Below are 12,026 nucleotides of genomic sequence, written 5' to 3'. Positions count from 1 at the left end.
TTGTGTTTGATTTTTTTTTTTTTTTTTTTTTTTTAATTCGATCTTGTTGGAATTTCCATTGTTTGATGTAAATACGTCCTGTGTTAATTTATAATAATTTACTAAAACCTTAATACTTAAGAAAATTTTGTTTATAGACAATTTTAATACGTCCCATAATCGCCTGAATTTTAAGTAAGAAAAGAAGAAACGGTGCCGAGCAAATATACCGTGTAACTCCGATCTAACGTGCAATAAACAATACCTTCTCTTACTAAAATGTATCAATGGTTGAATCGCCTATATCAAGAGTCTTTTGCTTGGACATCCTCTTCAAATGTTGGAAGAAAACGCTCTTCTAGTCCTTAAGATTTCTCTGTTTACTGGAAAAATCAGGTGTGGTCTAATAAATCATTTAATTTTTTTACAGGAAGGGGGCGAACTCTTACGGGCTTACATTGTCACTTCTCCTTCTCAGTTCTGTTCCTTAAGAGACAGTGAAGGTCGAAGTGGTCTTCATTCGGCTCTAGAGCTAGCCAGTAATTTGTTGAGTCCTCAAGCCTGTGAACGCGCTTCAATTTATGTGGGCCGATTAGTCAATACTCTTGTTCAAACAACTGGTGATCAACTTGCTGAGCGGAAAGAGATACTTTTAAGGCTTGTGCTGAGTAAGCTTAATATGTCAAAGGATTTCAGCGTTAAACAGGTAATCATTCAGTGTTATCGCTTCGAATCTCTATGAGCATGATTGTAAGTTGCTACAGTTGAACCAAGGACCAAGGTCAGCAAACATGATATCTGATTGTCTGAATTGGTTAAGTTGAACCTTTGAACTATTTTAAACAAAATGGCTATCTCGAAATTTTTATAGGACGACTTTGGGGGGAGGGGGCCTTTTGGGGAGAAGGGATAGCTGCCCTCCAATCTTTTGGTCACTTAAAAAGGGTACTAGCAATCAGGGCAATAATATCAAGGGCAATAACAAAAAATATCTTTGTATATAGTTATGCAGTCGTGGGTAGTATTAACCCAAAAAAAAAAAGAAAAAACGAGGATCAAAATCAGCAGAAAAGTTTGAAAACAAATGGTACCAGACAGCATACACAAGTGTAGATTGTTTTTGAAGGTGTAATTGCCTTTGTGAATCAATTGATTATTAGTCTGATAATTTTGAGAAAAATTACATAATCTGTCAATTATGTTACAATGTTGCTTTTTGTATGTATTATGTTGCTAGAAGTGTTGCCAAAAACTTATTAGTTTTTGCTTATTCGTGTTCGTGACTCAACGTAGGGTTTCAATGCAACCAAAAGAAAAATGCGGTTTTAATTATGAATAGACCTGCGATAAGGTGTCCAGGGTGCAAAAAAGTTTTTACTTAGATGTCGTTGGCAATTCAAAAGAAAGAAGATGATTATGCCTTATATCTAACTCTGAGCATATCTGGGATTGGGCAATTTCACGGAGGAAAGGAATATGCTAAAAAACGTCATTAGTGATCTTTAGAATATGTGATATCTCATTACACTAAATGTCGTACGATAGGTGACTTATTTTCGTAAAACTAAAGTTGAGATATATCATAAAGCAAGCAATATTCTTAAGAAAAAAAGGCTGACCTGTAATATTCGAGCAAGTGATGCAGTAAACAATTTCTCTCTCCCCCCTCTCTCTCTCTCTCTCTCTCTCTCTCTCTCTCTGTCTCTGTCTCTTTCTCTCTCTCTCTCTCTCTCTCTCTCTCTCTCTCTCTCTCTCTCTCTCTCTCTCTCTCTCTCTCTCTCTCTCTCTCTCTCTCTCTCTCTCTCTCTCTCTCTCTCTCTCTCTCTCTCTCTCTCTCTCTTTCTCTCTCTCTCTTGAAGATGCGTTCACTGTGTATAGAACCATTTGTTTATATTCATTTTTGTTACGTTTTTTTACGAGTTGGACAAACATTGGGTGGGGGGTGGGGGGGGGGTTAAACCCCCTACCCCCCCCCCCTATACGGCCTTGCATGCAACCTTTGGATTTCGGACGATGGTAAACGTCTAAGTTAGAATTAACAGAGTGTCAAACAGTTCGTGGTAACGATCTGTAAGTAAAGAGCAAGACCCGGCTCAATAGTAACCGAAACTCTAAAGAAAGGAATTTTGATACCAATAGATACATAAAAAAATTAGATTGTTATGCTGATGTCAAATATACAAGTTTCATCAAGTTTAGTCTTACCCATCAAAAGTTACGCGAAAAGAAAATTTGAGATAATTTGCCTTATTTTCGACAAAAGGGGGAAACACCCCCTAAAAGTCATAGAACCTTAATGAAAATCACATCGTCAGCGTAAAGAGCGAAGTATTGATTAGGGGGGCGAACCCCCCTAATATACGTAATAAAAATATACGAATATAGATATTCGTTACGTAAGTTAATTCGTAAGTTACGTATATTTATTACTAATAAAAACGTTCGTAAATAAAATTAAACAACTTTTGAGAAAGCCATTTAGCCAAAAAAAAAGTCAAATTAATATGCAAATTCCGTTTTAATTATTCATGTACGGTGAGCCAAAACCAAAACCTGCATTTATTTAAAAACGTTCAGAAATTAAATAAAAATAACAAGTTTTTTTTAACTGAAAGTAAGGAGCGGCATTAAAACTTAAAACGATCAGAAATTATTCTGTATGTGAAAGGGGCTGTGCCCTCCTCATTGCCTCGCTCTTTACGCTAAATTTTTTTATTGTTTTAAAAAATGGAATTGTGAGAAAAAGTCAAACTTTAGCGTAAAGAGCGAGGCGCTGAGGAGGGGACAGCCCCTTTCATATACGGTGTAATTTCTGATCGTTTTAAGTTTTAATGTCGCTCCTTACTTTCAGTTAAAAAAAACTTGTTTTTTTATTTAACCACAGGTACAAACCTGTGGTTTGAACCACAGGTTTGAAGGAACTGGACCTAGATTATTATTTTTTATAACTTTTTTTTTTCAGCTTCTGTTTGTTCTGAGTTTGCAAATGATGTGAAGCATTGCAACATCCTCTATATTCTGTGAACTTATGTGCATATCTCAAGGAATTTATTTCGCAGTTCGTTGCTCAAGGTTTTTTTTAGAGCTCTTTCCTACCTAATTTGAACGAACCTGAAAAAAAGACTCAGTCTTTTAGGTATTAAGGTCTAAGATCTGTTAATTTATACTATGTCATTAAAATTTTGACGATTTTCCATTTTCCTTTTTTTTATAACAGTTAACTTAAAAGATCTAAACCTTCCAGTCTGAAAGCTCAAATATATCTGCATCGTCGTGGTTGCAGCAATAACTATCTAGTTTTAACTAGAGTTAAAACTAGATTGTTTCAACTATCTAGATAGATGGATAAAGCTAGATATATTTTGCTACTCACCTATAGGCTACTTCATTTTATTCCGCTTATAACATCATTTCTGTTTTTCAGTCCCTTGTGATGGTGTTTGCCCATTTAGTTCACACACAGTTTGAAAGTGTCATGGATTTCTTGGCCACCTTCCCTGGACCCTCTGGCACTTCTGCTCTGGAATTTGTTCTAAACGAATGGGTCTCTAGGCAAATCTTATTTTATGGTGAATTGGAAAATAAAATAAGGTAGAGTATTCTTTGTAATTTTCTATATCTTTGTACTAATTCTTGACGAACATAATACCTTACCCCTGGGGAGAAATTTGGCATTGGATGCCATTGATAGAAGCACATCTATAGATTGTAAGATTGTAAAAGTAAAAACAAGACGTTGTATAGGATGAGAATATTGATTTTATAGAATGATTGTATAAATTTGTTTATACTGATTTCACATTTTTTACACTGTTGTATTAATATATTACTTTATTTAATATAATTTGATTTTCTCTTTATATCATATTGTATTATTATATATTTTTTATATTGATTTTATAGAAGGAGATTTTACATAATTAGAAACGCTGATTTTAAATTTATAAAATTCATGAGTTTAGAGTTGCCCATCAAAAGCTACAAACACGAGAAAACTTGCCAGAATTTTTAAAGAAGGTGGAAACCCTCAGCAAGTCAAGTGATCTTAATAAAATTACAGCATTAGATTCGGCATATCAAAGACACACAGTGAAGAGCTTTGAAGCTCCTACCTTCAAAAATGTGGAATTCTATTTTTTTTTTTTTTTTTTTTTTTTTTTTTTTTCCGAAGAAAGCTCACGGAGTTTCAAAGGCCGAAATTTTACGTTTGTCCTCGACTTTTAGTGTCCACGTTTTGCAGGCGTACATGGAAACAGGGATAATTAGCGAGTCGAAGATTCAATTATATTGTAAGGTGCTTATTTTTGAAGAGGGGGAGCATCCTCTTGAAACTCGTACTTTCTAGGGCGAGTCTTCGCTTTATGTCTTCGGAACAGTTGTTTTCTGATGATAATAGACTTCTTAGGTACACGAACTTGGTTACCGATTCTATTTTTTCACCAGTTACCACGATATGAAATAGGGGATGGGTCTCAGTATTTTGTAATGCGCATAAATTTTGTCTGATTCTGGTTTATTTCCATGCCGAAGCTATTTGATTCAGATTCAAGTTCGAAGTTTAAGCCTGTAGATTGGATTCGGTTTCCGCTAGCTTCTCGACGTCGTCAGCATAAGCTAGTGTGTTGATTTTAGCACCGTTACTTATTGCTCCTACATAGAGCATGGGCAGTATGGTGTGCATAAGGAGGTTGAAAAGTTGTGGAGAAAGAATACAATCTTGTAGCATGCCTGAAGTTGTTGCAAAGTCTTCTATTTGACCCTTGGGACTCTAGACGTACCTGTGGTGGTCGTCGTACATGTTTTTGGTTGTGTTCACTTATATTTTTATATTTTTGGGAGCACGGAGTGGGCCAGTAGATGCCACAATCCATCTAACCATACTAGACCGAAGGCCTGTTTGAAATCAATAATTAGCTGGAGGATTTATTTGCCATATTCAAGGTACTTTTCTGCGAGTTGCCTTACTACAAAAATCTGGTCAATGGTAGAACTTCCAGGGCAGAAACGAGTATAATAGTCTCCGATGATATCCGATGAGAATCCTTGTTATGATTTTACCTGGGCCGATAGTTTTCGCAATCTTTTTTAGGATCTTTCTTGTGGAGCGGTACAACAATCGCCTTCACCCAAGTTTTCGAGAAATGGCCTGTCAACCACATGGCAACTGCTACATTACGTAGTATATCCTCTAGCAGAGAGGATCCAACTTTGATCTGAATCGATATTTCCTCCAGATAGAGCTGTAGTATTGGTGACACATTATTTCCAACGTTTCAAGATGAGGATATATCCAATCAGACTTGTCGTTGTTCCGTCTGGGGATAACCAAGTTACCTTTCTACTCTTTCTGTGTTTAAATATAGGGTTCTGTACAAAGAGTTTAATATAAATGCAAAACTTAAGTCGACGCACACCGCGAGCGGTTCGTCTCCCAAGACCGAATCTACCTGAAACATCACGGTCAGTGTCGTTTCACCGACAATTACATTGAAGTTATTACTATCAAGAGATCTTTCTTTGGAATTTCGTCAATTAAAGGCTGAAGTTGTTGATAGAAAGTGTCAACTTCTTTGTTCGGCCTTGAGGAGTAGGGTGCGTAAACTTAAATGACTGGGAGGCTCTGTATTTTCGCTCACAGCCGAATCATCACAAGGTGCTCTGAGGCTTGCTTTTTGGCTATGAGGGTCCGCTTTACTTTGCTTGTCAGGAGAAATCCATCGCCTTTTCGGTGTTTGCTATCAGATCTACTATAGTATGAAAGTGTGATGTCACCGCGATGTTGTTCTCCAATGCCAAGTAGGTGTGTTTCCGAGAGGCCAATAAGGTCCCATCTATACCTCTCAAGTTCTTTGATCAGGCTTTGCCAGAGTTGGTACGTTTAAGCTCCCAAGATAGAACGGGGTTTGTTGGGTTAGAATGGTAATTTCCCTTGGTGAAGTACAAACTTCATCTATGGTATTTGTTTCCCCGTACGCGGTAGCATTACCATTTGCTATTAAATGTTGCCTTTCGTCGGTTACTCCGGACGTAGTAGCACAGTTCCTTCTCTTTGTGTTGAGCTGATCCATAATGATTAAAAGAAGAAGGTTTCATGGCTATTCACGGACAGTGGCAAGCCACTCCTCTCTGCCCTTTGCAGTTGGTCAATTTCCTCTGCCTTGAGAATAATCCACCCACACTGTTTTCTACTCGCTGTCTATTTAACCCATCGCTTGGGTTAGGGGTTGATTCTGTCGGGACGTGTCCACGTCCCGTAGCCCAGCACAGAACCATCAAAGAGTCCCTAACTCCTCCTTAACTGTGTTTGACTCCACAGTTAGAGGTCCTAGTCATGTTTAAGAACATCCAAGAACTGGGTCCCCCTTGGTCCACGTCTTCTTATTGGCTATTCGAAGGAATTCCCTGTATCTGGAGAATTTTCCCCTATCCTCCACCTGGGGGCGCTCTTGAGCTGCCTGTAGGAGGCTCTCACTGAGAAGATAAATAGACTCAGACATCAATTCTATAAACGATCTGAAATTTTTAATGCATAGATCAAGTCCTTTTTTCTGAAACATTAACAAAACTGGTGGAAAGTGGTTGTTTTTTCTTTTGTGGGTTTGTTCGAAAATTTATTGCTTGTATAACCTACAAGATTTTGGATTGACCTGCCCACACTGACAGAGATAGCACCTGTGGAGCGATTTAGCCTATCAAATTGAGAACTTCGTCCTAGGTGTTTCATCTTCTGCTTACATATGACTATGCGCGAATATTCAAAGGACTCCAAGTTTCTATTGACTAAAGTTTGCAATCAGGATCGTATTTCACGATTATTTTTTTTTTTGGGGGGGGGGGGACTACTTACAAAAAAATGGAGTTAGTTTAACAATCGACAATATTTGCATGTATTTTGTTACTTTTCTACAAGTCCGACAAAACATTTTTTAGGAGTTGAGGGGGGGGGGGGGTCTGAGGGCGTTCAGAATGGGTACCCCCCCCCCCCCCCCACCACTGGATATGGTCCTACTGGCTATAGCCAAAACTCGATATTTTTAAAAAAAAACACTCATTCTATTAAAAAGGGAATCTCTGTTTTAGAATTCAAGGAAAAAGTGCTAGAGAAAAGTCAGAAAAACTATTTCCTTTTTCCACAAATATCAAAACTTCATGAGACTCTTGGTTTGAATTGGTCAACTTTATACAGCCGGTCGCTTTGGTACCAATTTATTGGGATTTTGTGGTCTAATATAACGAGACAGGTAGTTTTCATTTTAAAAATAATCACGAGACGTGTGGATTTTAAAAAGGCCACCCTATTTCCTATAATCTGTAAATTTTTAAAATCATTTTTTGCTGGGGGACATAATGCGGACATAAATTATTGCATATTTTAGTAGGTTCGTTTAATATAAAACAAATTCGTCTTTTACTATAGTTTCAGGATATTTTCTATCCTTTGTAACAATGTTGTTTATGAAATTTACAAATAAGGGCTGTCTGAAACATATTGTTCTAAATAATTTATGAGATTATCGAAAAACAATAAAATATTATGAAAAAGAAAAAATCAAATCAAAGATACCCTCAACAAAAATTAGCCCTTTAATTGAGCGCAATGCTTGATTGCCCCTCTCAACGAATTCAAGTACACTTGTATGAGTATACTAAATTACTTATCACTTATTCAACTATAAATTTATACATTTTTCGAGTCCTAACTTTTATTTATAATTTTCTTCTGGTTACTTGACCTAAAGAGTTTTTCATCTTCTCTCTCTCTCTCTCTCTCTCTCTCTCTCTCTCTCTCTCTCTCTCTCTCTCTCTCTCTCTCTCTCTCTCTCTCTCTCTCTTGCTTTCTTTCTTTCTTTCTTTCTTTCTTTCCTAACTATCTTCTATCTCTCCCTCTTTGCTAACATGGTTGCGAGTATATAGGTATATAACATATAATACTTATTCTACATACTTTTAGTTCTTATAAGATGGATAATACTTATTTTATTCAAGCGCTATTCTCTTTAAAATGTATTTGATATGAACCACACCCAGCTGCATAATTAGTTGATCCAAAAGTTAAAATAAAAAATTGGAAACTTGTTGTAGATTGAAAACAATTAACCAAAAGGCAATACCAACAGAACAAATAAAGAGGTTTTTCTATTAATTGAACTTTTGTCTACCAAGTGTCCCTATCTGAATACTTACGCATTGTTTACATCTAGGACTCTGATCTAAACGACAAGGTATACCCAAATTGAAGACAGTGTATGTTATTGCCAATAATCAATTGGATTCAAAGTAATTTCCCGACCTTTAACCTGTTACCTTTGAAAATACTTAAAATTAAATTAGGACTATAAGAAGCGCAAGATTCACAAAGCTGAATACTATATTATTATAGCATTTTGGAGAAAATAACCTTTTAATGGAAACGGTGCTGTTCTTCAAAAGGAAATTAGGAGGTGAGGGTGGGCACACAATGCCTTTCACTATAAAACTTCCAGCTCATTTTTTGGTTCTTAAGCAAATACCCTCCCCCCTTTTCTCATGAATATGTCTTTCTTTTAAAAAACAACTGGTTGTTTTAAACTATGATATTTCATCAGGCTTAGCTTCGTTCCGTGTCCCCGGATGTGCAAATAGGAAATGTTGTAGTACCAATCAAGTAGCAAATAATTTTCTTCCTTTTTAGTTACATTGCCTTGGCGAAAATTCTTCAGTATGGAATAAATTCTAGTGACCCTCGATTAGTATCAATCCAAGTGGATGGTGATGAAATTCTGTCTGAAGAAACTTCTGTTAGAACTCGAGCCCAAAAGAAAAACACACGCGTTGAATATACTCGAATACCGCTGCTAGTCAAAATCTTCAAGGTCCTACTTTACTTCATGCAATCCGAGCTAGACGTTGCTATGGCTTCTAGTGTTGACGAATTATCTGATGAGGTTGGTACCTCTTTCTCTCTTTCTCTCTCTCTCTCTCCCCCTTTGTCTTCTTGCCAACATTGTTAAGATTTAATTGCGATAGTGAAGGAGCTTTGTGGTCTACCTTTCTTGTTGATTTGTTTTTTAATCATTTATTATGGAAAGCCTGGCAAAAACAAGAAGATGATATTCATATAGTACAGTGAATTTTGTAGCCAATTTTGGTACTTATTATGAAAACTTCTCTATGAGTCACCCGTATAAAAGAGAGCTTGAGCAGAAGAGCAGGGGATTCGTGGCTGTGCATTTACATCCGTGTCTCAGCTGAAGAATGTTTAAATACTTGTTTTTTCACAAACAGCAGCAATATTATACCATGTAAAGTCTGCCTTAGATTCTAGGCTTCCTGGGTTCTGAACTGTTAATTAATCAGAACAATAGATATTTATTTGCAAAATTTTGAGGAACCTTAACAAAACATAATTGCAAAACAATAAATAACTAAAGGGGAATAGAGTATTAGACAATTAAATCCGTGCAAAGAAGTTCTAAAAGACCTGTAGTTCTAGATATCTGTCTGGTGCGCAGCGACAGCTGCAATCTAGTAAACAACGAGTACGGCACATAGTAACCAAAAATTAATTTTAAAAATCTGGTTAGTGTTAAAGTTTACCATTTTCTAACTGATTCAGGGTAACTATTATTTCATTTAGTCTTAATAGTGAAAGTCTATTGCAGAAGTAAATTTATGGAATTTGTGAATATTGCCTGAAACACCCCGGAAAGGAGCTGGGCCAAACGAAAAGTACGCCATTGGAATTGCCGTTGTCGAATAGTTTATAAGAGGACGGTATGAGAGCGTAAAATATCCATGGCTTATGCATTAGTCCCAGTAAGAAATTAAGTAACACATCTTTGCATTCTCAAAGAAAATTAAACAAATCATTTTTCATACCGACGCACATTAAGCAAGAATAATGTTTAAGAAAATCTTCCACCTTCCCCTCTCTATTTAAATATGCGAGATGTGTTTATATTTATAAAAATTACGGCAAAGTAATGCGACACGAATCCTCCGTCCTTTATGCTTTATTTAAATTTGGATTAGTTAAAAATTTAAGCTCAAATTAATCCAATCGAACATTTATTAAAGCTATTAGCTATTAGCTATAAAAGACAAAGTTTTCTTATTATTTTTATTGTTTAAGAAATAGTAAGGGCTAACTTAGTATGCAGATCGTAGGCTCGCTTAAAACAAAGGAAGAAAAGAACAAATTGTCAACCAGTTTGTCAAAATTCGTTTGTTTATCTTCAAAACAATGTAAAAAAAAAAAAAAAAAAAAAAAAAAAAAAAAATTACGTGTAGATGTTTTAGTTAGCCTTTTGGTTTGCTGGGTGATGCTAGATGATATTGGCTATTTTTTCTCAAAGACATGCTTGATTCGCTTCTCTTATTAGCCTATTTTCATTCTTTTTGGCTGGGATGTTAATTACAAGACTAATTTCTATATCTGGCGTAAGCAACTTACAAGCTTCTGGAAGCTTGCAAAATTAATTCAATCTCTCAAACAGTGTCTATTTTAATGTCTTACACCACTTGCATATTGATAATTTTGCTTTAGAGTGAAACAAGAAAAAAATGACAACAGCAAGGTGGCATTAGGTTTTTTTTAATGTTTAAAAGAATTTTCTGTTAATTATTAATGGCGGGGTATATATATTACCGAAAGTAACCGAAATTGGTGAATTTTGACATTCATCGGTGAATGTTCGAAATACCTTTTTTTCTCATTGGATTTTAATCAGCGTTGCCAGTCAACTTTTTCAGTTTATGCAAGGTTTGATGATGATAGGTTAAGTTAGATTAGGTTAGGTTAGGCTAGCTTGGGCTGGGTTAGGTTTTAAACCATTTCTGAGATTTATCACCTAATTTAACCTAACCCAACCTGACTTTTTAACTTTTACCATCAAAGCTTGTATAAAACTGAAAACGCTGATTCGCAAAGCTAATTGAATCCAAGCAGAGAAAAATAAATTTCAGACATTAACCCGATTTCGGACATTCACCGTAATATTAAAAACAATCAGAACCGAATCTAATAACCTGCTTGATCCTTTCTCAGTTCTTTCAATTATATTTTCTTTTTTATAAACTATTCTATTTTTAACGTCGTTTGTTAATGATGCATTGGACTGTGGTCTGAAAGTTGCGTCAGTATTCTTGGATGTCAAGAAGGCCTTTGACTGTGTGGATTATGAAATATTGGTGAAAAGTTGGTAAATTATGGTATTTGGGGTAATTTATTTATTGTAGCTACTAAGGTCTTTTCCGAATGAATGGACCTAGTGCGTTAAAATAGGGGATTTTAAATCAAGTGACAAAAGTATAAAGTTTGGCAAAGCTATGGTCTCTTTACCAGGGAAATTTCTACGGATAAGGCTATTTTACCGAGCTTTGCAGATGATACCTGTTATTAGGTGGCAGCTAAGACAGAAAAGGAGCTGCTACATCATTGGAATTGTGGTATGCTATGCATTGAAAAATCGATGAGACAGAATAAGCTAAAGTTGAACCACAAGAAAAGCTCCTTGGTCATACATGATTGAAGCCCCAATTATTATCCTTGGATTGAGCAGATACAGTTAAGTGGAAACATCGTCATATGTGCTGCATCAGAGAAGTTTCTAGGAGTTGTACTGGACGAATGCCTCAGCTCTAAGAATCATGTCCGTCACACTCATCCCAAGATTGCTCGTAGCATCGGAATGATAAGAAAACTCAAGCATATTCGCCCTGATAATATCCTAAGGAAACTTCATTTCTCTCTTATGCATACACAGCCAGTATACTGTAGTACTGTATGGTCTTCTAAATTCGTAGTAGATCTACATCCATTGAGAGTGCTACAAAATAAAGTGGTTAGAGTTCTAACAGGTGTAGATAAACGTTGTTCAGCGAGGTCTAGCTTTGTTGAACTTAAGATATTTCCTATTTTTGGTCTGGCAAAATTTTGTTTTATATACAAGGAGACCAAGTCAGTTTAGAAGTCCTAGAGCAGTTATGACACGATCAAAGTTTTCTGTTCGTCATGTTTGCCGTAGTGCCTGGAATATTTTTCTATAGAATATTGTACATGAATCAAA

The 12,026-nt window shown here is 36.0% G+C and overlaps 1 protein-coding gene across 8 annotated transcripts in view; it reads left to right on the top strand.

Annotated features, from left to right (window-relative positions):
- Ipo9 (Importin 9) overlaps positions 1-12,026 on the top strand; it is a 107,435-nt gene that overhangs the window by 59,789 nt on the left and 35,620 nt on the right. For all 8 annotated transcript variants that reach the window (XM_089094432.1, XM_089094431.1, XM_089094427.1 and 5 more), the window contains exons 13-15: positions 410-685; positions 3,404-3,570; positions 8,651-8,903. In XM_089094432.1, the coding sequence (XP_088950558.1) occupies positions 410-685; positions 3,404-3,570; positions 8,651-8,903 (696 nt within the window). The remainder of the gene's footprint in view (positions 1-409; positions 686-3,403; positions 3,571-8,650; positions 8,904-12,026) is intronic.

The sequence above is a fragment of the Artemia sp. Qi Xiang Cuo genome, chromosome 9 (assembly GCF_049724085.1).
Source record: "Artemia sp. Qi Xiang Cuo chromosome 9, ASM4972408v1, whole genome shotgun sequence".
In the NCBI taxonomy this organism is placed as follows: Eukaryota; Metazoa; Arthropoda; class Branchiopoda; order Anostraca; family Artemiidae; genus Artemia; species Artemia sp. Qi Xiang Cuo.
Note: the sequence above shows the minus strand (reverse complement) of the source record. Positions and strands in the feature narration are given on the sequence as shown.